The sequence below is a fragment of the Canis lupus genome, chromosome 16 (genome assembly GCF_011100685.1).
Source record: "Canis lupus familiaris isolate Mischka breed German Shepherd chromosome 16, alternate assembly UU_Cfam_GSD_1.0, whole genome shotgun sequence".
Taxonomy (NCBI): domain Eukaryota; kingdom Metazoa; phylum Chordata; class Mammalia; order Carnivora; family Canidae; genus Canis; species Canis lupus.
The window spans coordinates 6,691,201-6,715,975 of record NC_049237.1 but is presented as its reverse complement, the minus strand read 5'-3'; the positions used below and the strand labels follow the sequence as shown (position 1 = coordinate 6,715,975).

At 45.9% G+C, this 24,775-nt stretch overlaps 1 long non-coding RNA gene and 2 gene segments (V, D, J or C); 2 read left to right on the top strand and 1 right to left on the bottom strand.

Moving 5' to 3' along the window:
• Positions 1 to 541: 541 nt before the first annotated feature.
• On the bottom strand, positions 542 to 10,748 carry LOC106559827. Of its 2 annotated transcripts, XR_005371221.1 has the most exons (6): positions 10,551 to 10,748; positions 7,082 to 7,161; positions 5,981 to 6,124; positions 5,758 to 5,887; positions 4,660 to 4,929; positions 542 to 807 (listed from the first exon to the last, which is right to left on the bottom strand). It is a non-coding gene; the product is annotated as an uncharacterized LOC106559827 (long non-coding RNA). The 2 variants fall into 2 exon arrangements; XR_005371222.1 differs by lacking the exon at positions 7,082 to 7,161.
• Positions 6,144 to 6,774, top strand: LOC111090225. The segment is given in 2 exon segments: positions 6,144 to 6,266; positions 6,401 to 6,774. Coding segments are annotated over 2 exon segments (408 nt in total).
• Positions 10,749 to 14,980: 4,232 nt separating the features above from the next.
• Positions 14,981 to 15,661, top strand: LOC119869603. The segment is given in 2 exon segments: positions 14,981 to 15,092; positions 15,212 to 15,661. Coding segments are annotated over 2 exon segments (534 nt in total).
• The last annotated feature ends 9,114 nt before the right edge of the window (positions 15,662 to 24,775 follow it).

Sequence of the window (24,775 nt, the reverse complement as noted above, 5' to 3'; positions counted from 1 at the left end):
GCAGATCTTCATTATTTGTCATACTTGTTTTAAATTCTTGGTTCATACTGTCCAACAACTCCGATTCTGGGGACGTACATTGGCCAGTTGGATATCTTTCTTTTAGAGTCCAACCCAAAATGGCTCAGTCCTTCCAGAATATTCTCTTAGTTTTTGGTTGATCTCTAGTATTCATATTTGCTTCTTGCCTCATAAGGTTCCCCCGGGGAAAAGACAGGAGATGCTGCTGCTTTGCAATGTTAAAAGTATAGAGGACCAATCTTTATAGTACCTGCTGGGTTCCTCTTGTCTGAAATAGAATGGCTATTTATCATAGGTTCTCAGGTACTTCTAAAGCAATCTTACATATTCTGGTTGTATTTATAATTAAGGATTGATTGGCAATCCAGAAATTTTATCTAATTGAATCAAAAAATTCCAGGAATTCCTTAAAGCAAAAAAATTATATTTTCCTAGTGTGACTTATACTGTTTGTATTTATATGTATTTCTGTAGAAGTTTCTCCTTATCTACCGTCAGAAACTCCGTGAGACACATCAGCTGCTGTTATAAAAGGTTTTAATGAGTTACATATGCACAAATTCATAAAAAGTATTCAGTTAAAGAACATTGCCATCTGGGCTTGAGATAATTTTATCTGGTTTATATCCACGAAGATTCACTCTGAGTAGCATTTTCCTCCTCTGGGTGGCATCTTTAAAAGGGGTCACTGATCATAGCTCATTGGCACCAGAGCTGGTGACCGTCAATGTCAGATGCAAATGTATCAGGGCTCTCTTCTCAGTGGTATTTGATGAGATTGTTTGCCTTTGGATTTAGAAAGTCAAGAGATACATTATATTAGAATATCTATATTCACCCTATAAATAGTGCTATTCGAAATTTAATAGCTCTTAAGTCAAATGTAAATATTTTTAAAAATTTACATTGGAAGTAAACAAAGTCAGAAGTAGCAACTGGGTGGAAATTAACTGATTTAGGAATTCAAATCTTCAGATTCTGTTTTCCCAAATTCCTCTGTTTATTTATTTATTTTTAAACTTCACATTAATCCAGACTGGCTTCTCCTTCCTAGCATTCTGTACAGAGGGTAAGAATATTTTATTTCCTACGTGGACCATGAAGAAAGCTTAGATCAATTTAATCACATACACACATCTTCTCCTATATGGGGAGTGGGCATTCTATTATCAGTGAATGGAAGCAAAAAGAAGGTTTCTAAAAAGTTAGAAGAGAAAGAAACAAGTTCTCTAGGGGCACCTGGCTGGCTGAGTTGGTGGAGTGAGAGACTCTTGACCTTCAGGGTGTGAGTTCCAGTCTCACATTGGGTGTAGAAACTACTTAAAAATAAAATCTTTTAAAAAAGAAAGAAAGAAAGAAATTCTCTAGCAGTAAGGTAACAGTATTATTTTCCTTATTTGGGGTGAGCTGATTAGCAGGCACCTTGCAAATAGACGTGTCTGATTGATCTGTCCTGAGCAAACTGTTTGGAATCATCAGAGCAAAACCAACTTCCGTTAATTAATTATTAGTCATCCAAAGCTCCCTGGGAGTCCATCTGCGATAAGAAAGGCTGTCTCTCCCTGTAATCTCTGTCACGGTTCCTCCTTAAGCAACACCCCCTAACTCAGGCTAAACTGACTCAGAATTTTTTCCAAAGCACAACCATCCCTCCAGTCACCTTTATTTTTATTTCTATGCAGCTAGGGCTGCCTTTTGTCTTTTTTTTTTTTTTTAATCTGCTGGGGGTGGAGGAAGAAAGCAAAAATAGTGCAGTAGGCAAAGGGTAAAAGAGTCCCTAATTCAAATACACCCTAAGACTTTCGGATCACAGCAAAGGCAGTACCTCGATTACTGCCCAATATGTCACATGGGGCATTGTGGAACTGCTGAGTTCCAAAAGTTGCTAGGACAGAGCAAGGGGCCGGAGCCAGCCACCTGGGACCTGGAGGGTTAAAGAATAGCCTTGTTTGCTGCTTTTATGCACTCCAAGGCTTAAAGCTGTAAACAGTAATTTGCGGTGGTGCTGTCCCATTAGGGTGCTAGAACTTCAGGTCTGGGATTAGGGAGTCTTTCAGAGCTTGCAAGGGGAAATGAAGGGTGGTCCTGGGAGGGGGCACACAGCATGCTCCGGGCAGGGACAGGGACAGGGAGAGGAACACCTGGAAGGAAACGCACAGAAGCTGTGCACAAAGGCATGTGGCCTAAACCTAGGCAGCCTGGACCGTCCATCCAGCCCTGCTCCCTGCAGTTACATAAAAGGTTTTGCAGGACAAAACAGGGCTCCTGCATCAGGCTAGCCAGGGAGCTGGCAAGAGAGGCCAGGTTCATGGGAACCAGGAAAGACAGTGACAGCAGAGCAGTGACATTTTTGCCTCAACTCCAGAGAAGGGATGCCCAGGTCTTCAGCTCTCACAGGACCAGACCCCTGAGCAGGAAGGAACTTGGCCAGTGCTCCCCTACCTGCCATGGGCTACAGTCTCCCCTGCTGTGTGGACCTCTGTCTCCTGGGAGCAAGTATGTCCTTGAAACAGGCGGGGACATCTCTGTTCTAAGCCTGATGGCACCCGAATCCATGGCACTGTCAGGATCTGTCTCATGTTCTTTCCCCAACCCCTGTGTTCTTCTCTCCCAGGCCCAGTGAAGGCTGGAGTCACCCAAACACCAAGACACCTGATCCAAGCAGGAGGACAGCAAGTGACACCGAGACATTCCCCAATCTCTGGGCAGCCCAGTGTGTCTTGATACCAACAGGCCCTGGGGCAGGGCCCCCAGCTTATTTCCATGAGTTACAGAGAGCAAAAGGCCACTTCCTTGGATTAATCCTCAATGCAGCAGTTCAGTGACTATCACTCTGAACTTCCTGGACACTGGACTCGGCTGTGGTCTCTGTGCCCACAGCCGGGCGCAGCCCTGCAGGGTCACCAGCGTTCCGTGCGCACACCTTCCTGCCCGAGCGTGGAGCAGCCTCAGGGCTGCAGACCTGGGAGGCGGGAAAGAGAAAGGGTTTCGGGTCCTGCCAAGGGCAGCCTCTGGCTCCTCTCCCACTCAAGGTCAACAGGACAGCAGGCTCCCTTCAGAGGCTGCTGCTGCTGCTGCTGCTGCTGCATCCAGAGGCTCACTTCAAAATTACCTTCCTGAAAAAAAGAAAAAATTACCTTCCTGGCCTGCCACTCTATACTGCAAGCCTAAAGGAGCAATTTGCAATTTCATAGCTGGCACCCTGTTTTCGGGAGGGAGAATTCATTTGGGGATCAGAATTGCTTGATAAATATGTAGCTAAAAGGTAGAGTTCCAGAGATTTGTTTTATAGAATACAGGGAGAAAAAAAAATTGAGATTTTAGGGAAAGTCTAGATGAGAAAATACGATTATGGATGGTTGAGAATAGAGATAGAGCTACAAAATTATGAAAAACTATGTTACTGGGCAGCCCGGGTGGGTCAGCGGTTTGGGGCCGTCTTCAGCCCAGGGCATGATCCCAGAGACCTGGGATTAAGTCCCGTGTTGGGCTCCCTGCATGGAGCCTGCTTCTCCCTCTGCCTGTGTCTCTCTGTGTCTCTCATGAATAAATAAATAAAATCTTAAAAAAAACAAAACAAAACAAAACAAAACTATGTTATTGGTCATGTAATCTCTTTTCTCACTCCTCTGAGTCTCCAATACCCGGAAAATACAAAGCGAGGCCTTACAGCAACCACATCACCCTGTGTGGGCCCCAGGCAAGGACAGGCTCCTGGGAACCAAGACGTCCCCTGAGAACCCTGGAGCTGATTCTGACCTGCCTTCTGGACTTCTCATCCCTGGCTTGCCGTACCCCAGCAGAGGCGGGCATGCCTCCCCTGATCAGAAACAGGCAAAGGCTCTCCAGTTCCCCCCAAGATCAGTTCTGCTTCCCTGGAATAGCTTTCCACACGTCATCGCCCAGCTGCTATTAGCTTCAGAACGTCACTTCTTGGCAGTCTCTGGATGCCTCGTTCTCTGTGACCAAATCGCTCTTTTAAATCCTCTGCATCTGCATCTGCTATTCTCTGGGCCCTTCTCTGCTGCCCAAACATGGCCAGATAGCAGTCATCTTTCAGGGACTGGCTCATACATTGCTTCTCACCCAGACATTCCATGACATTAATAGTCTGCTCAGGCTGCTCTAACAAAATACCACAGACTGGGAATGCTCAAACAATAGATATGTATTTTCTCACAGTCCTGCAGGTTGGAAGTCCAAGATCAAGGGGCCGTCGGGTTAATTTGGGGGAGTGCTCTGTTATTCCTGGCTTACAGGCAATTGCTTTCTCGCTATGTGCTTGTGTGAGGACAGAGAAAGGGTTCTCTGGTGCCTCTTCCTCTTCATTAGGACATCAGTCCTCTTGGTCCCACACTCACTACCTCATTTAGCCTAACTGCCTCCCTAAAGATCTTACCTCCAGATACCCTCACATTGAGGGTTATAGTCACATTCAATGTATGAATTTGGGGGGGGGGACAAAATTAAGTTCATAATAGCAATGTTGCTCTCTTTATTTCCATAGGAAAAGCCAAGTGTATACTTGATATTCTTTGACATTGTGAAATGAATGAATGAATGACCACCCACATAGAACCTTGACCTTGGAATATTATTAATCACGAAATGTTTTCCTTTACAGGGATCTCCTCTTACCTGGGATGTAAGGTAATCTTGGCTCTCCCTCCGACTTCTGCAATATTCTGAGCAGTTTTGTTTTCATAGCCAGGACTGACGACCAGTACTGTAAAGTAGCCTAATGGAATCTACAGCCGAAATATGCTAATGTTGTTTTTGGAACAGAAAATTATGTTACAGTCACAGTTACTGGTATCATGATCTGGTAAAGAATTTTCCTTCACCAGCTACCACTACATCCTTAGAAACATCTCTTGCCATCATCAAGGGTGCTTCTTGGAAATGAATCTGAGAAAGAGATAAAGAAAAATTGCTGTGCTTGGTAATAAAACCTTGACATCCTTGCCAATTAAAGGGTAATTGTGTGCATACATGTGTGTGCACGTGTGTATGCATGTGTATGCATGTGAGTGTGTTTTTCTTGTGGAGACACACAAAATAGGAATAGCTTCTCTCTGGATGGACTTTATGAAGAGGCATTGGGTCACAGCATAGGACTCACAGTACGTCTGTGTAATGGTTGTGAACGTCAGGCCCAACTGGACCTACAGTGACTATAGCTGACAGGGTTTATTTATGGTTTTGTAAGTTCAAAAGTAAATAGGTAAAATAGAGAAACCCTATTTATAAGATGTGCTATTTAAAATTTGGTAATTATTAATTTATATACAAAATCTGGAAACACATGGATCTGGTTAATCAGGGGGACGTATGGAATATAGTGTTTCCAGGCTGGATCCACATGAGATCATCAGAGTGTTTATTTTTATGGCTCATATTATTCTGACTTGCCTCTTTCATTATAGCATACTAATTGCAATGGGGAAGCAATTATTTCCTTCATAATCAAAATGTTGGTTCAGATAATCTTTTGCCTTCGCAGGCTAAGGGTGGATTTGAAGATTACTCCTTAATCAGCCGGGCTGGGGAAGCAGGAGAAAGCATGTGGGAGGGGCGGCGGGTTTGTCCTTGATTTAGATAGAAGGTGTGCATCCGTGAGACTGCGAGCCATCAGCCACATGGAGGAACTGTGCCCCCACATTAGGGCAAGGTGTCCCCACAGAGGGTTTGAGACAGTGGCCCAGGAGAGAACATTGGAAAGGAATTCTTGGCTACCTGCTTGCATCAGGCGGTTTGAGTTCACTGAGTGGGTCCTGGGACACATGGAGCTAACACGGGCTCCTCGCTGGCCAAGAAGAGGACACGCCTTGAACCTCAGAATGCACCAAGGAGATACTCTCTGTGCCTGGAAGGGAAGTGGAGCCCCAAGGGCCAGGTAATTAGAGTCAGGCAGGGGCAGGCAGAGGGAAATATTAGGTGAATATTAGGACATGCTCACCTTGCACTCACCCCTTGTGGAGGCACTGGGCAGGACAAGGAATAGTGCGGAGAGTAGCGGATCCTGAGTCCTGGCAAAGTAGCCTTTGGTACTAGACCAGAAGGTAGCCCGCAGACACAGTGGTGACATCATAGGCAAGTAGTCCTATCAGGGAAATGGGAGGTTCAGCACCTGAAACTGCTCACCCCAGCAGACCCCAGCCCCGAGCGGGGAGGCTATCAGCTTCCCAGGGCTGCCATGGGCTCCAGGCTTCTCTGCTGTGTGGCCCTTTGTCTCCTGGGAGCCGGTGAGTTGCAGGCGCTGTGAGAAAGCCTGATATGCATTTGCCACCCCTGCGATACAGGCTTGCTGGTGATGGCTGCTGCTGGAGGCTTCCTCCCATGCTCTACCCTCAGCTCCTTTCTCTCTCCTCCCCAGCAGGCCCCGTGGAGTCTGAGGTCATCCAAACTCCAAGACACATGATCAAAGCAAGAGGACAGACAGTGACCCTGAGATGTTCCCTTATCTCTGGACACCTATCTGTGTACTGGTACCAACAGGCCCTGGGCCAGGGTCCCCGGTTTCTCATTCAGTATTACAATAGGGAAGAGAGAGACAAAGGAGACATCCCGGCAAGATTCTCAGTGCAGCAGTTCAGTAACTACAGCTCCCAGCTGGAGATGAACTCCCTGGAGCCAGGAGACTCAGCCCTATATCTCTGTGCCAGCAGCTTGGCACAGCCCTGCACGATCGGCAGGCTTCTGCACAAAAACCTTCCACCCCTCCAGCTCAGGAAGTGATGGCGAGGGTGGCGGTGCCAACCACAGTGGCCCGGGCCCAGGTAAAGCAGACGGCCTCTCCCAGATGCTCCTCCTGCGGCCTTCGTGTGTGGCATGTCCTAATGCTCACAGAAATCATGCAAGAGAAGTATTATTTTACCTGTTTACGTACATGAGGGGAAGCAGCTTTCCCCGGTCTCATATTTCATAACCAGCAGAGCAAGGAACAGTTCTGTCCCATGACACCTGTGTTCCCCACCCCACCCCCCCACATCAAACTGTCATCCCCTCATCTGGTTTCCCTTCTCCAGTCCAGATTAGCAGAGCAGGAGAGATCATGCACCATATGTGATTATCATAACCTCTTCCCTGACAGCTTCAAGGAATATGACTTCAAGGTGAAGAATAGCCATTGATCCTCCACTGTAACAACAACAACAACAAAAATCAATCAATCAATAAATAAATAAATAAAGAGAGAAAAGGGCAGTGTTCTTCGAGCTGTTTTCTTCCAGCTGCACGGCAAAGGGAATGGGATGTTTGCAAGGAAAAAATTCTGGGTTCCTGCATATGCTGCAATCTATGGTGAGGAAAAGAACCATGGATACTCATTATTATTTCCTAGTCTCTTTTACTCTCTGGTTTTGGGTCCCTTCCTCTGTATAAAATACTGTATCGCATAAAATAGAAAGTGCAATTCAGTACAGTTCTTGTCTTTGAGAGTTTTAAGATCTGCTGTAGTAAACGTATAATATTTAGCTTAAATATTTGACGATTTCTATTGGACCCATCTGTCCCATGAGAGCAGGTGACTCACAAAACTGCAAGTGCTGAATATGTTAATGAACAGACACGGTTCAGCCCTGCTGCGGGTAGAGACTCATGGAAGAAAATAACACTATCATGTATTGACAACTTACCACAGGCCAAATAAAAGTCCTTTACTTGCAAAATTTCCATTAATTATCAGAAGAAAAAAAAAAGTCTAAGAGACAAATACGGTTTCTGCTCTCATTTTAAAGATGAGGGGATTTGCCTTGAAGTTAGAGAACTTGACCAAATCAAATAGCTGGTCGGATGCAGAAACGGGGTTCAAAGCCGGTCTAACGGACTCTTGAGCACTGTGTTTACATCTCTATGCTATCGTGCATGTCCATGGAGACGCCCACCCTCAAAACCAGAATGTTGCTCCACGTCCTAGCCTGCCTGGCTCTAATGAAATTGTTGCAGAGATCAGTTTATGTGGGAGAAAGTGGGGTGGAGAAAGACTCCCAACTAGGTACCGTGTAGATCTGGCTCTGGCTCCAGTTCCAACACAACCTGTTAGTCAAGACCTGAGATCAGTTACTTGACATGATGGGCTAAGAATTTTCACATATAAAATGAGCGTAAATATCCATCGGTATCGCTTGGAGTACACCGGAGAAGCAAAACAGATTACACACACACACACACACACACACACACACACACACACATAATTTATTTATTTTAGAGAATCAATTCGCATAGTTGTGGAGGCCAATAAGTCCAATATCTGTAAGCTGGGCTGGTGGTGCTGGAGACCCAGGGAGAGCCCATGTTCAAGTTCAAAGGCCATCAGCTGGACAGTTCTCTCTTACCTGGGGCGGAATCCATCTTTTGGTTCTATTCAGGTCTTCAACTGATTCGATGAGGCCCACCCACATTATGGAAAGCAACCTGCTTTATTTTTTAAAAATTTTTTAAAATATTTTATTTATTTATTTACAGAGACACACAGGGGGGTGGGGGGCAGAGGCACAGGCAGAGGGAGAAGCAGGCTCCATGTAGGGAGCCTGACATGGGATTCGATCCAGGGTCCCCAGGATCACGACCTGAGCTGCAGGCGGTGCTAAACCGCTGCACCACCCGGGCTGCCCCCTGCTTTACTTTATTGATTAAAATGTTATTCTCACCTAATGTTAAAATCTACCTATTTAAATGTTAATCGCACCCAAAAACACCCCCTCAGGAGCACCCAGAATGATGTTTAGCCACATATCTGTGGCCTGGTCAAATTAACACGTAAAAATCAGCCATCATACCAACTCTAAGGGCTGTGTAAAAATTTAATAAGCATAAAGTACCTACCTAGCACATAATAAGAATCTGGATATCATGATTCCTTTTGATAATGTCTGATAGTTTTTTCCACCATTTCCTATGAACAAAGGTAGGTATGGACACATTTTACACTCCTACAGCTATCACAGAAATGGAAATATTTATGCCCAATGAATCTTAGGAGATTAACCAGAGCATGTAACATCCCTTCTTAGGCATTTTAACATCAATTTTATTAACATTTTAATGATATACCATAAGAATTACACACTTTAAATGATCCTATCAATAGTTTTTTGGCTGCTTTTGGCTCAGGTCATGATCCTAGAGTCCTGAGTTCAAGCCCCACATCGGGCTCCCTGCTCAACCAGGCATCTGCTTCTTTCTTTCCCTCTCCCTCTGCCTCTCCCCTCACTAGCTAGTGCTCTCTTTATCTCTCTCAAATTAATAAATAAAATATTTAAAAAAATAATAAAGTCTCTGCCCATTAAAACAATTTCTCTTTAGTACACATCTAAATATATTTAAGAGAAGGTGGTGCTTCTAGAAAGTTCTATAGTTAAAGGGAGCTTGAAATCACATGAAATACATGATCCATGTTAGGGACAATTCTATCTATAGATAGATGGTTTGATAAAATGATCATCAAAAGCTCTTTTGAGATGCTTGAAGCTGTTTCTATAAAATTTATCTACTCGGGCAACCTGGGTGGCTCAGTCGTTTAGTGCCACCTTCAGCTCAGAGAGTGATCCTGGAGACCCGGGATCGAGTCCCACATCAGGCTTCTGCATGGAGCCTGCTTCTCCCTCTGCCTTTGTCTCTGCCTCTCTCTCTCTCTCTCTCTCTCTGTGTGTGTGTGTGTGTGTGTATCTCATGAATAAATAAAATCTTAAAACGAAATTTATTTACTCATTTTATTTCACTTATTTTCTCCTGAACCCATTCATTCAAATTATTTTATAATGAAGTTTTGACAAAAAGTCATCATCTCCAAGGAAATTATTTTGTGTTCCTATCAGATGCATACAAAGTTGGGCTTCATGTTCACACACTGTGTGCTGAAGCTGAGCAGACCATAAGCAATGGTGACATCATTGAGCAATCATTCCATGTTGGGAGAAGGGTTCCCTGGACCGTGTCGAGCCCTCAGAACATGAGCCTTGAACTGGAAAATACCCCTTTTGTTCTGGCCTCACCTGCCACCATTGCCCTGGATGGTATGGTCTTCTGTCTCCTAGACCAGCAAAGTCCCAGGCACAGATGTGAAGCCCACTTCTGGGCCTGCCAGGCCCCAACTCAAGGCTTGACATTGTGGCTATAACATCAGGCTCCCCTTGAGTTCCAGCTTTGGGTTCTGTGTCCTCTCCTGGGCCCCAAAGAAGCTGATTCACAAAGGGCCCAGACATATGGTCGTGCTAAAGGGAAACCAGCACACCTGGAGGTGGCATCAGATACAAAACACAAAATCACGTACCCAGCACCAGCTACATGGTTTACAGAGCCCCTGGTTCAAATGTTATTAAGAATTTGAAGATCACAACAGCAGAGCATGGAAGTCGGTGTGGGCTTCCTTCTAAGCATGGGACTATGGGCTACAGGATACAGTTTCTGAGCTTCCTTGTCTTTATTACTTAAGGAATGACAGCCACTCTTCACAAGAAGATATTCCCCATGGAATGGATGTCTCAAAAACAAAAACAAACACAAACAGACCACTGTGCACTTACCCTGGAGGCTGCTACCTTTCCACAGTCCCTGACGCATCTGAATGCGTGTCAATGCGTCCTCTCAATGTATCCTCTGCACCGCGGAGCAGACATCATCTAGCCATAGAGAAAGGTCAATCACGGGTGTGAGGTGCTTCTGCTTGCTGCTATCTCACCCCAAACGTGGGAAGCAAGAGCTCTTGTGAGCATGAAGTCGCTCTGGCTATATTTGGCAGGTGTCCTATTAGTGAATTGATAAGAAGCAGAGCAAAACAGGTCCTCAAGAATTGAGCTTGCTCTTGAGGTTTAGAAACCAGATACCAGGAGAACTGTAGCTGGAAGGATTTTAACAGGACGGTGGTTAGTGAAGCAAAATGGAAACAGATACTTGAAGGAATATTTGGGATTTACAATTCATAAAAGGCATCAGGAAGCCCTGAGGATTTTTTCCCCCAATTCCGAACTATAGAGATACACAAAACCAGTGTGTTGATGAAGAATTATGTCACAGAAATAAAATGTACATAAGGTTACAGATTGTTTTACGAAAAGGTGAAGATTGACTTGTAAGAGTTGTGTCAATTCAGACAAGTCCTTTCTTCCCATCCTAAGCTGTTCACTTGTGCCTTGATTTTTCTATTGTACCTTCTGGGGAAGGGGTGTGGCACCTTGCGAGGGTTGGCTCCAGGTCCAGGCAGGAAGAATGACATCTCAGAACGACTTCCTGGAGGGCCGCCTTCCCTGCTCATCAGCACACAGATCCAGAAGACCCCTCTGACTGCCCTGCTCCTGTCATGAGTGTCAGTCCCCTGTGCTATGTGGGTTTTTGTCGTCTGCAGGCAGGCAGGTCCTGGGCAGGATCCCTTTCCTAGGTGAAAATCTCAAGGTCCCAGCCCTAAGCCTTTCCGTTGTATGTGTGATATCAGCTTGATCTCCTTCTCTACAGGGCCGCTGAATGCTGACCCTCAAATTTCAGATCCTGGGGACAGGACAGAGCGTGCCCCTGGAATGTGACCAGGATATGAACCACAACATTATGTACTGGTATCGACAAGACCATGGACATGGGCTGAAGCTGATCCATTACTCAGTGAGTGCTGGTACCTCTGCAAAAGGAGACGTCCCCGATGGATGCAGTGTCTCTAGGTCAAATCCAAGGAGCTTCCTTCTCAAGCTGGGTCTACAACTCACTCCCAGACATCTGTGTCCTTCTGTGCCGGCAGTGTGGCCACAGCGCTGCACAGCTGCCTCCTCTCCACACAAAAAATGGAAGGGGAGGCCCCACACCCTGGAAGTCAGTGGAGCCCTCTGCACACTCCCAGGTCCAAGAGCCTAGGAGCCCAGGAGCCGTGAGTGGCCCATGCACTCCGTGTGAACCTCTATGTGTGCTGAGACCTATCTCCAGGGCACTCTCAGCCTGGCCCAGACCTGCCGAGGCATCAGGTAGCTATGTCTCCACCTTTGCTCTGTCTGTGCTCTGCGGCTGTGGCTCTAGCTGGGCAGATGCCCTCCAGCTCTGACTGTTCTAGTCAATGGCCTGAGTCTGAGCCTCCAGGATGGAAATTGTTTGTGTTGTATGAACAATGCAATGTATTACTAACAATGTATTGTTAAATCAGATACATCTAGACCCCCTGTCTCTCCCTGGGACATCAGCTGCATCTCCCTCTAATGCCCTGGTATGGACTCTGCCCCTGCCAGCCTATCCCACGGGGTTAGTCCCCCTACAAGGCCCTAATGGGTCTGTCCTCTCCTCACCTCTGAACCCATATTGCATAGCTTGCTGGTCCTCTCTGTTCCTGTCAAGATGCTAGGATCTTATCTCCGCCTTCCCATCTCAGGGAAGTCCAAGGCTATTTCCTTGAACTGGACATGGATTCTTCCTTTTTGTAATGGCTGATTCCCACTCTCGCTCCTGTTCCAGGTACCCCTGAGTGGCTGGCCACTTCTGGGTACACCTGTTTCCCAGGTAGGTGGCGGACACAGATGGCACGTCTCTGTTCTAGATTTTCCAGTCCTGACTGCAGACTTTTCTCTCAATCAGTTTTAAAGTATTGGCATCAAAAAGACCACCTTCTCTGACAATAATACATTGAAGACGAAAAGAAAAAAAAAAGGTAGCCTTCATAAAACAACAACGACTCATGTTTACAAATATAAAAATATAATTCTTTTATTTTTATTTTTTTTGTAAAAATATAATTCTAAATAAATGCTGAGATTTTACCAGAAATCTAAATAGGAATTTTAAAATGTTTAGAAACAAGAGACATGGAGAATACAAAGGCTATACTTAGAGGGAAATTTATAGATGCAAAGGACTTACAAGTTCAAAAAGTAATAATCTAAATGTCAGGCTGAGGACATAGGATGAGTATAGAATACTCTTCCTCTAAAAGTAAAGGAAGTAAAATCATAAAGATAAAGAAGAAAAATGGGTGAAACCAAAAGCAAAATATCTTCATAAGATCCAACAATGACAGACACTATTTTGGAAACTAATAAAATAAATACTTTAGGCAGGACTGACGAGGAAAGATGGGTGGTGAAAATAACATTAAACATCAAAAAGAAAGAATAGCTAAAAATAGAACAAAGCCCAAACTGTAGAAGAATACTGTGAAAATTGCCATTAAATTAGAAAGATAAATAAATAAATAAATAAATAAATAAATAAATAAAAGATTAGAAAGAAATGAGGATGTATGAAATATTAGTGTAATCTCATCAATAGCTAACGTCTACCCACCTCCTGAAACATCAGGCACAGGTAGTTTCACAGTTGAATTTTACCAACTGGTCAAATAATCGACAATTTCAATGTTATATGAACTATTCTAGAGAATCGAGAAAGGAAGCTCTCCAACACATTTTATGAGCTATAACAACCTTGAGCAGAGCTCAGTGTCCTAGGACCAGGCCCCAAGTCAAGGAGGTGGGGATGGCCAGTGCTGGCCCAATCCTACTGTGGCTTCCGTAATTTTGTACACACTTATTCTTTTTATCTCAGAAACAATTCCAGGAACATGGAAAGATATTTTATCCCTGAGTCCGCTTTGCTTTGACTATCATTTCCCAGGTAGATTTAGGAATGTCTCCTTCACCTGCAGGCTCCTTGGACAGTCACCCAGACCCCTGACATTCAGTCACAAGAATGAGATGAGCAATTATAGCACTTGGGTGAGAGTGGTGAAGTTGTGAAGCAGGTACTTACTGCATACCTATGAATGCCTTCCCCCCCCTACACCCCGTTAGGAGGGCACTCTGCTGATTTTTTGAGCAAGAAGCAGAGCCACCGAGCCACAGGATCCTCTTTGACCCCAGCACCTTGCTCCCACTCACCCAGTCCTCTCTGCTCCTGTTCTCTCTCTGATGGAAAGGATCCATGCAACTCCAGTTGACCTACTGATAAAAGTGGCCAGACATTGATGGCTATAGAACAATTAGAAGCTCTGCTCGCAGTCAAAGGGAGAAATAAATGAACTATAACACAACTTCTTAGGTTTCAAGGACAGTTAAGTTTATTATTCCACGCTACACATCACTGTTTTGCAGGTCAATAAGGTTGAGTAGACTTCCATAAATCAGCTAAAAAGAATCTAATTTTTATTATTTTTTTATTTTTTAAAGATTTTATTTATTTATTCATGAGAGACACAGGGAGAAAGCAGAAACATAGGCAGAGGGAGCAGCAGGGTCCTCACAGGGAGCCTGATGTAGGACTTGATCCCAGAACTCCGGGATCACGGCCTGAGCCGAAGGCAGACGCTCAACCACTGAGGCACCCAGGTGTCCCAGGAATCTAATTTTTAATGCCTGGTGACTTATTCTGGCCTGAGGCCTTGCTCTGGGCTGTGGGGACATAATATTGAGGGGACACAGGTCCTTGCCAACTACAGAAGGAAGAGGAGCTGCCAACTCAAATAGTTTCTCAGGGCATCGCTTCATCCCTGCATCCCTCAATATGGCAGTGCACTCAAGAGACTTCTAGGGCGAAATTGAGCCACCACCACCACCACCACCCACCCCAGGGCCTACTCTTGCCTAAGAAATGGATAATGTTGGGTGTGTGTCACTGGGAGAATGGAGGGGATGGTGAAAAAATAATTGAGATCCTGACTTGCAGATGAAACAATGAATTCCCCCTTTGGTCCCTTGAATTACAGGTGCTGTGGACACATCTCGGTGACAACACCCAGCAGACCGAGGTGAGGATGGGTGAAGGAGAAGATAAACTTCACACGCTGTGTGAGACCACTGCATCCAGACGGCACTGGAGCTGAAAGGGACAACCTAGGCATTGAATCTCTTAAGAAAGGAGCTTATAAATATTTAAGTTAGTCATCCAAATATGTTATAATGTAAATTGTGTTCCTTGAAGTCATGGGGATTGATAGAGGTGGTGACGTCACTATGAGAACCACCTTGTAGGGATGAGGGACCTCCCTCTTCCTCTGCTCATGCTCACGAGAACCTCAACCCGGCAAACCTCCCAGGCCAGCCCTGGCTCCACCATGGGCCCCAGGCTCCTCTGCTGTGTGACCCTCTGTCTCTTGGGGGCAGGTGAGTCCTCAGAATGCCAAGCAGTCTCAGGGAATGTGGGCCTGTGACTGTGAGCCGTGGTTCTGTGCAATGAGTACAATCTGTTTCCTCCTCACTGTGTTCAGCTTCTGTCCCCACAGGTCACGCAGAACCCGGAGTCTCCCAATCCCCCAGGCACAGGGTCACGAAGAGGGGCCAGAATGTATCTTTCACCTGTGATCCCATTTCTGGGCATGTTGTCCTTTACTGGTACCGACAGACCATGGGGCAGGGCCCGGAGTTTCTGGTTTACTTCCAAAACGAAGAGGCAATGGACGAGTCAGGGCTGGACAAGACTCGGTTCTCTGCCAAGAGGCCCAAGGGGACCAGATCCACTCTGCAGATCCAGCGTGCAGAGCAGAGGGACTCGGCTGTGTACCTCTGTGCCAGCAGTCTCACCACAGTGGGGCACAGTCACCTCCTTCCTCTTTACAAACCTCAGACTCCCCTCTCCTTGCTGTGGCTGGTGCCCCTAAACAGGCTCTCTAGTCCCCAGTGGAAAGAAGTGGGACATCAGCTGTCCTGTGGGTAGAAAGAGACACAAGATAAACTCGCTCAATGAAAATAAATGTCGGAAAAAAAATAAAATAAAATAAATGTCGGTGGATGAAACCCTTCTGGCTCCTTGGGTTCCAGGAGTCCCAGAGCCAGTTCAGGAATATTTTTCCCTCTAGAGCCTCTTCTGTCCTTTCGGCCACGTAGCAGCAAGCCTGTCTTGCTATTTGAAGTTCAGGCCTTTACTACATTGGTGGTGGTGAGGGGACGAGCTCCCTACCAAAGATAAGACCTCATTTCCTCTGCCCCTTTTGGGTGGCTCATTGTCACTATTTGTTGCCATTTTCCCAGCACCGTGGTCCTGGTAATGAGCCTGCAGCACACTTGAACGGCTTCCCCAGCTTCAGCCTGATGCCCAGAGTGAATCCGATTTCTAGAAACGGTGTGTTTTTTTTTCTTTGATGCGCTAGACTCTTGAGTTGAAATCATTTCCTTGAATTGATTCGAGAAGACAGGATATTTTCTTCATAATAATGCCCCTATTCCTTTTTCTTTGTTTTATTTGCTACATTATATATTGTTATATGTTACTTGTCATAAATATAAATAATAATGCAGTAATACCATCTTCCACTCGCCTGTGGGTGAAGCTGTGGTTTGGATCTATGAACCCTAAAGCCGTGCTCAGAGCTCACGGGATCTTGGATCACGGGTTTCTGGGTGTCCTAAGAGGCAGTCCAGGGGTCCAAGACTGGGACAGAAGTCACGGACTCAGCAATGATGGAGATGCTCTGAGCCTTGCCTCGCTGGTAAGGGGGTTATAGTCATCCCAACTCTAGTTCTCGGAAATTGTGGTGGGCTCAGGGCACCAAATCTCTTTTTCCCAGAGAATGAGTGTCTGTGGAAGGGAGTTTTCCTGGTCTTATTTTTTTTCTAATTTATTTATTATTTTATTATTTTTTTAAAGAGGGAGAGGGGGAAAGAGAATCTTAAGCAGGCTGTACTCCTAGTGAAGAGCCCGATGTGGTGCTCAGTCTCACAACCCTGAGATCATGACCTGAGCCAAAATAAAAAATTGGACACTTAGCCAACTGAGCCATCCAGGTACCCCTGGTCTTACTTTGATTGTGGCATCAGCACAGCACTGCTTGCTCTGCTTCCCTGTTCCTGAGAAAGTGAGAAAGTCTCGGTTACAGTTGGGAGTTCCTTATCTTTGGAATGCCATTCTGGGGACTTCTTTCCTAGACCTTGTTTCCAATTTTGCCTCTTTTCTCCACATGACCCCGGCAAATCCAGCTTCCTGATAATGCTACCTTCCCTCCCTGCTGCCTAAATGAGCAGATGCACATTGTACAAACTCCATTTAATGTAGACTGTCCCTTGCTCGTCTTAATTCCATCCATCCTTGTTTTTCCTATTAGATATTGCATCTTCCATGATTGCTTATTGTCTTATAAGATGTCCTGTATTTTTCTGGTATTCCAATTTTACTTTTTATTGAGACATCCTGGGCCCGACCACATCCTGAAGGTAATCTTATTGTACTCGTCGTCTTCTGTGGATCTGTATTTTGGAGGTACTATTGATTACCCATTGGTGGCAAAAGGGGGCATTTTTGTTTACCTCCAGTAACAGAGATAAAAGAACCTCCTTACACTTCAGTCTCCTGTAATTTTTTTCCCGATTTTTAGACTAAATACTATTTTCCTCCATTCCTCCCATTCTGTCCCTCTCTCTTTCAGGAGATAGATTTAAGGGAGAAGATTCCAATTAGATTTAACTGCCAGATATGTGGTAGGAGGAGAGTGGGGGAGTAAGCATGGGAACTCAAAGGAATTGATTTAGGGTTGGGTGTTGGTGTTGGGATTCGGATTTCAGGAGGTTGAGCATAAAATTTGTAGGATGCTGCTTCTGGAATATTCTCCCTACTGGGTCTGCAGACACTTCTCAGCATCCCTGGGGCCACTGCAGACGAAACAGTTGTGAAACTGCAGTCATTGGCCACGAGATGGCACTGTGATGCCACTGACATTCAAAGGGGCTCTGAGGGAAGTCGGGGAGAGCAACCAAGGGAGGGAAAGGGTTAAGAAAAACAGGCGGGGATCCAGTATCTGGCAGATGTGGAAGAGGTTTTCAGCTATTGTTAGGCTACCTACAGCTATGGAAGAGGTGGGAGGTCCCTCTAAACAGCAATGAGCTCCACAGTTGAAGGATTGGGGCAAGGCAGCCTTGATGCCAGGGGCAGGTGCAGACAGAGGAGCAACTGTCTCAGAGGAATATGGGAAACTAAAAGGGTGGGGTGCACCCTGAACTCAGTGCACTGCAGCCACACCCCATCTCCCCTGAAGGCCTCGCTAAGCAATGTCTGAGAGAGGAGTAGCTGACCCTGCCTGAGCAGAGTGGGAAGGGACCCTGGGCCAGGGAGTCTGCAGGGGCAGGAGGCGGCGACCTTCCAGGGAGACTCACCAATCCCTCGGAGAAGGGCTTCCAAACTCCCTCTCTCGGTCCTGTGGATGAAAGCATTTAGCTGGGACAGGCCCCTTCTCGCCTGCCTCTGCCATGAGCCTTAACCTCTTCTGTGTGACTCTTTGTCTCCTGGGAGCAGGCGAGTGCTGGACTCAGCTGGACACCTGTGCCAAGGTTTTGCAAAGTCACAGCTCCAAGCCTTTTCCGTTCTTTTGCAGATTCAGGTTACTCCTTAAGTCTTGCCTTTACCCTCTGTCTGCCTCTCCAACAGGCCCCATCGATGCTGTGATCACCCAGATGCCAAGACACCGTATTATACCAAGAGGAACCAAGATGATCCTGGAATGTTCTCAGGATATGAACCATTTTGCAATGTTCTGGTATCGACAGGACTCAGGACAGGGGCTGAGGCTTATCCATCATTCAAGTGATGTCAGGAGCACTGCCAAAGGGGATGTCGCAGAAGGGTACAACGTCTCCCGAAATGTGAAGGAGGATTTCCCCTGACCCTAGAGTCAGCCTGCACCAACCAGACCTCGCTGTACCTCTGCGCCAGCAGTTTACCCACAGCTCTGCTCAGCCAGCTGCGCTCTGCACCGAAAGCTCAGCCACAAGCATGAAAGATCTTCATTCTTAAGCCCCTGCTCAGGAGGGGGAAGAACCTGTTCTTACTGAGGCTTCCACCTGATTTGCTGGCAATGGGTTCTCAGGTTGAAGGGCCTCGTACAGGGTGATCCTCAGTGTGAACCGTGTGCTATCATTGTGCAAAGGGGTGTGAAAGTACACGCAAATAGCACCTAATGTTACTGCACTCACTCTGGGATATTCTGGTAATTGAGTAAAGCAGAGGAACAAGTAGCATCTAACATGAAATTTCTATTTCTCTTTTTTTATCTTTATTTTTAAAGATTTTATTAATTTATTTGACAGAGAGCACAAGCAGGCGGAGCAGCAGGCTCCCCGCTCTGCAGGCTCAATCCCAGGACCCTGAGATGAAGGTAGACGTTTAACTGACTGAGCCACCCAGGCACCCTGTATTTCACTTTCTTTTCAATGGAGAGGAACAAAGCAGAAAAGCAGCTAAGCAGCTTTTAACTCCCTGAATGGTCTGGGATTCTTCAGATCTAAAACTATTACATAAAGTTGCCTTGGGGTCAAAACCACTGCACACCCTGCAAAAAATTCTCTGAAGGAAAACCTTTTAATAACAAGTTATAAAGCACACGAGTAAACAAGCCGGTTAAGGGAAATGTTAGTAGATGCATCAAATAGCAGCATTATAGCCAAAAATACTACAAACGAAGTCTTTACCTATGGTTGTAGGGCCATGTTTTGAATCTTCTGAGGATAGGGAGGGTAGATTAAGGCAAGGACCAATTTCTTACCATCCCTTTGGCTTGGATTGAAATCTGTGAGCTCCTCAGCTTTTTTCTTATAAAAAATTACAAAATGATATTAGACAATAATTTTAATCACCCCACAGCCCATTTCCTTCCTTGGCTCCTTATAAATAGAAGTCCGAACCCAAAAGCAACATTGCCCAGCTTGGGATCCATTCGCTCCAAGACTGGGCGTCCATAGTTGGGTTTTACAGGATGTGCGAACCCCATGCATGAGCCACACAGCCTATGAGATCATGTGCTGCCCTTGTACACACATGAGCCTGCAAGGGTGCTTCTGGCTCATCCAGGGCCTGCTCACAGAGAGGGGCGCAGGCTGCTCGCCTGGCAAAAAAAAAAAAAAAAAAATCAATTCATGGATTGGCCAATCTGCTGAAAGCCTAATGAGATGCTGAATGGTAAAACTGATAAATGACTATTTTGCCAAACCATGGAGTTTACAGGAGTTCAGGATTCATGTAATGACGTCGAAAGCATTGGAGGATTTTTTAAAAAATCATTTGACCTCCAAAACTCAGCCATTAATCCTCAGCTGTTTTTTAGTAAACTTGTTAGTTCAGTTTATTTGGGTGCCAAACCTGGATGCTTATGTTTCAGTCTTAGGGAACACCTCACATCCTCAGCATCTCACCTCTGTGAGTGTCCTTGTCTTCTCTTATTTGTTTGTGATTCATTTCCAGATTGGACTGTGTGGAATGCAAACATAAAATTGTATATGCTTTTCATCTTTAGGGAATTCACTCGTATATGCTTCAGTAGCACCTTATTAAAGTACAATTAATAGTAAAATAACTCAAATGCATGATACGCGTACAGCTTGGTAAACTTTCACAGATGTCTACACTGGTGCAGCCATGACCAAAATCAAGATTAATAACATTTCCATCACCTAAGAAGCTTTCCTTGTGCGCATTTCCAATCAATTTCTTTCCCAGAGCTAACCACTTTTTTTGATTTTTATCACCATAGTTTGGTCTATACTTGAACATGTTGTGAAAGGATTTCAATCTAAAATGGAACCAGGAGGATATAAAATGGAAAATCTCATGCAAGTGCCCTCAGAGAAACAATATGTGAAGACTGAGAGACTGATTTCCCATAAATGCCTGAGTTATAGAAAACTGAGAATGTTGGAATTTTCTTAAATAATAGGGAGTTAGTTGGTCTGGGGTTACCTCAGATCACTCCAGGGAAATTTTTGCTTATGATTTCCAGAGGAATAAACAATAAATGGCTGAGGTTGTGATGGTCTTGCAAAATAAGCTAAATTAAGCTTCGTTTGTCTGACCGGATGGGTTTTGTCTGGATTTTCAAAGCTGGTCTCCTTTTGTATTCAATTTTCACAGACCTAACCGAGCTCTCTCCTGTCTTCATCCTTGCTACTGTCTGCGTCCTCAAGTGCACTACCCCTACTGTTTCCAAAAACTCATCTTTTTGACAGTTCTGAGCTCGACATTCATATAAATGGAACCATATAGTAAATGCTCTTTTTCAATTGACTTCTTTCTCTCAAAAATGAATATTTTTGAAATGTACTCAAGTTGTTGTGTTTATCAGTAGCTTATTCTTTCTGATGACTGCGTGATATTCCACTGCATAAATATATCGGGATTTATTTATCCATTCTCTCACGGGTGGATATTGGGGTTGTACCAGTTTTCAACCACTACGGATAAAGCTGCTCGGAACATTCTTGTACAAGTAATCTCAGGACATTCTTGTACAAGTAATCATGAGTAAAGACATTTATTTCCCTCAGATGTAGGCAGAAAAGTGAAATTGCTGATTCGTAGGGTAGATGCATGTTTGACTTCATTAGAAACAGTTGAACAGTTTTCCAAAGTGGCCAATTTACAATACTGAGAGACGGGGTCCCCCTGGCTCCCCATTCTCACCAACATTTGGTGACCTCCGTCTTTTTATTGTTAGCCATTCTGTGGAGACTGCAATGGGCTCTCCTTTGCATTTCACTATTGTGTGATGGCGACGTTTGTTGTTGGCCATTTCTATCTTCCTGTTTTCTCTTGCAAAAGCCCTGCTTTTAAATCTGTTCATTAAAAAAAAAAATGGGTTGTCTTTATGACATTGATTTGTAGGACACATTTTTATGCCTAGGGAGGAGTGTTTGGACCATTAAATATGCAGAGTCTGTCCTCCCTTGGTGGCTTGCCCTTGCGCTTTCCTTATGTGGCCTTTGGATGAGCTAGAGTTGCACGTGTTTGCAAAGTCTCATTTATCACTTTATTCTTTTACATCTTGTGCCTTTTGCGTCCTGTCTAAAGCATGTTTGCCTACCCCCAAGACGAGTCTTTCCTTTCTATTTCTTGCTCTGCTCTCCTGTGGCTGCCCCATTCCTTGCTCTTTGGCATTAGCTGAAAATGCTCCACCTCCAAAATCACAAATTAATCATCCTACTATCTCCCCAGATAGTAGGGGCAGGGCAGTTTTTCATCTGCAGGATGAAAAACTAGGATAGTAGTGGATAGTAGCTTCTTATCCTACTACACCCGTTCCTTGACCTTATCCATTGGTAAGGATCCTTTCTTCCTATTCCCCAGAGTCCTTCCAAACTGTCATTACCTCATGCTAGGGTAGAGTCAATGATGTTACATCCTTTTGACACAACTTTACAAACCTTCCTCACTCTTCCACCACGATCTTCGTAGGTTGCCCTTACATCACAGAAACCAAGCCAGACGGAGTGCATGGACGTCTCTTGTTCACAGTAACAGCTGAGCGCCATCCGAATGAGCCATACACCTGCACCAACTGGTATCATGGTAAATCCGTGGTTGCTAACCTCACCTGCCTTTATATCCCTGCCTTGAGATGTCAGTGCTCCTGCTAGCTTTCAAATATTTACATTCTTTCTAATATTTAAAACTTTGCTCACTCACCTTAACATTTGCCTGCTTCCCTTCTTGCCGCTGAAATCAAAGGAGATTGTGGCTACCCGGGCAGTGAGGGACACAGCCACTGGGGAAGTCGGAGTGAGGGTCCCAAGGAAGGATCCCCAGGGAGCATTGTGTGGTCCAGCATGCAGGTGAAAAACTGCCCTGCCTTGAACTTCACTAGGTGACAGGAGGTGAGGAGTATCGTCATTCTTCCTGTATCTTCTTTGCATTCTCTGTCCCCAAGTCACACTGTTTATTTTCACGTTCATATTTCTCAACACTTCTGCTGACTATCTCAGCAATGCTAATTGCAGACTGTTAGGGCTTTTGTTACTGCTAATTGCAGAATGTTCGAACTTCTGTTACCACTAATTGCAGAATGTTTGGGCTTTTGTTCCTTTTTTTAAGTCAAAATACAGTCCCTGTGCCTCATTTTCCCTTGCTATGTCTATAGCACACAGGTGTGCAGGGTAAGGGAAGCCAGGAAGCCAGGAAAGGAAGAAGCATCCTAGGGCTGGCGTAAGTGAGTGGCTCTTATTCCCTAAGACAACTGGCCTGAGTGGATGAGAAGTGTGGGTCCCTGGGCACTTGGGTGCTGTAGCTATGGGACACTGCTGCCTGTTGGTCCTGTGGCCTTTGGCAGGGAAAAGTAGGGACTATGAAATGTAGCCCCGAGAAGGGAACCGAGGGAATAGATCTTGCAAACCAGAAGAGTTGCTAACCTTGCCTCTTCTCTCCCGTGATTTCTCCTATGAGCTACACTCAACTGCAAGATAGAGGAAAAAGGACCCCAGTTAATATCACCCAGGGAGGTCAGCCTCTCAGGACAGGGTGGGTCTGGAGGGGTAGACATAAACTATCCAGAATATTTTATCCGGGCTGGGCTTGAGGACAGGAAACCCTGAGCTGGCCAAGCCTGTGCTGTAGGCCAATAAAGTCCTGGAACAGTTTCTGGGGAATCTGCACCTGTAGTAATTTATAGGCAACCCAGGCCCCTTTGGATCCCATCAGGTGGATTGAATCTTGGTGACTCTACAGCACCAGCCACTCAGGACGGGGGCTGGGGAATGCTGCTGGGAAAAGGAAAACGTAAAGACAAAGTTTGGTGTGAACCGAACATCTGAGAGGGGACTGGAGGACACGCAAGCAGAGGGGAAACAGGGATGCACTGGTGGGCGAGCTCCAGCCCAAGCAGGGGAGGTAAGCGAGCAGCCTGGTTGAGGTGGGCGCGGGTGAAGCAGAGGTGGCTGACCTCAGGGAAACATCAGTGCAGCTGCGTGGGCCTGGACCTCACCCCAAGCCAGCCCTCCTGACTGCAGACCGGGAGGGGAGTCTGGTGTGCAGGGCGGTGCTGTCTGCGTGGTGATGCCAACAGGGCAGCGCCGCAGCAGAATAATCTTCCAGCCTGGAAAGGGGAACCTGAGAGCTCAGCTCTTACCCAAGAGGACTAGAACCTAGAACCCTGAGTGCAAGAGGCATGGTGCTGCCCACCCCTGCTGTGCCAGGGGCTCCGGGCTCCTCTGCTGGCTGTTGCTTTGTCTCCTGGGAGCAGGTGAGTCCTGTGGGCAAGGACAACATGGATCTTCTGAGCTTGCTGACTCCTGACTCCTCCACTTTACCTTCTGGGTCAGCCTTCAGGCTCTCTCCCACACTCATTTTATGTCTGAATTCCCCAGGCCCAGTGGAGGCTGGAGTCACCCAAACTCCACAACACCTGATCAAAGCAAGAGGACAACGAGTAACACAGATGTTCCCCGGTCTCTGGGCACCTCAGTGTATCTTGGTATCAACAGGCCCTGGGTCAGGCCCTCTTATGAACATACACAAAGAACAAAAGGAAACATCTCGGATCGATTCTCAGGGCAGCAGTTCAGTGACTATGACTCTGAGCTGCATGTGATCTCCTTGGAGCCGTCGGACTCGGCTGCCTATCTCTGTGCCAGCAGCTTGGCACAGCCCTGCAGGGCCACCAGCGTTCTGTGCACAAGCCTCCCTGCTTTGCTCTAACGGTGAGAGAGTGGGCAGGCTTCCATGGAGGTTTCTCTCCTGCAAGGGGAGGTTTTCAGCTGTCTCAAAGACATGTCCTGTCCAGCTGAGCTCAGAGCACCACCCGCTAGCAAAAGCCAGGCTCACAGGCACACAGATGTGGGTGTTTCCACATCTGTCCCCACACTGGGTGTTCCCAGGTCTGTGCCTGCATCACCCTGTGCCTGTCAAGTCCTGGGTGACACCAGGAGTGGCAACTGGCCCTCCATGTGTGCTAGATTCTTTGTATATATTGCATGTTTTAACGCTTTGCAACAGTCAGCCGGGTCAAATAGTCCTATACCCTCTTTGTTGATTGAAAGAGTGTAGAGACACCAAGTCATTTCCCCCGTGTCTCGTGGTCTAGAAGAAGCAGACCTGGGAA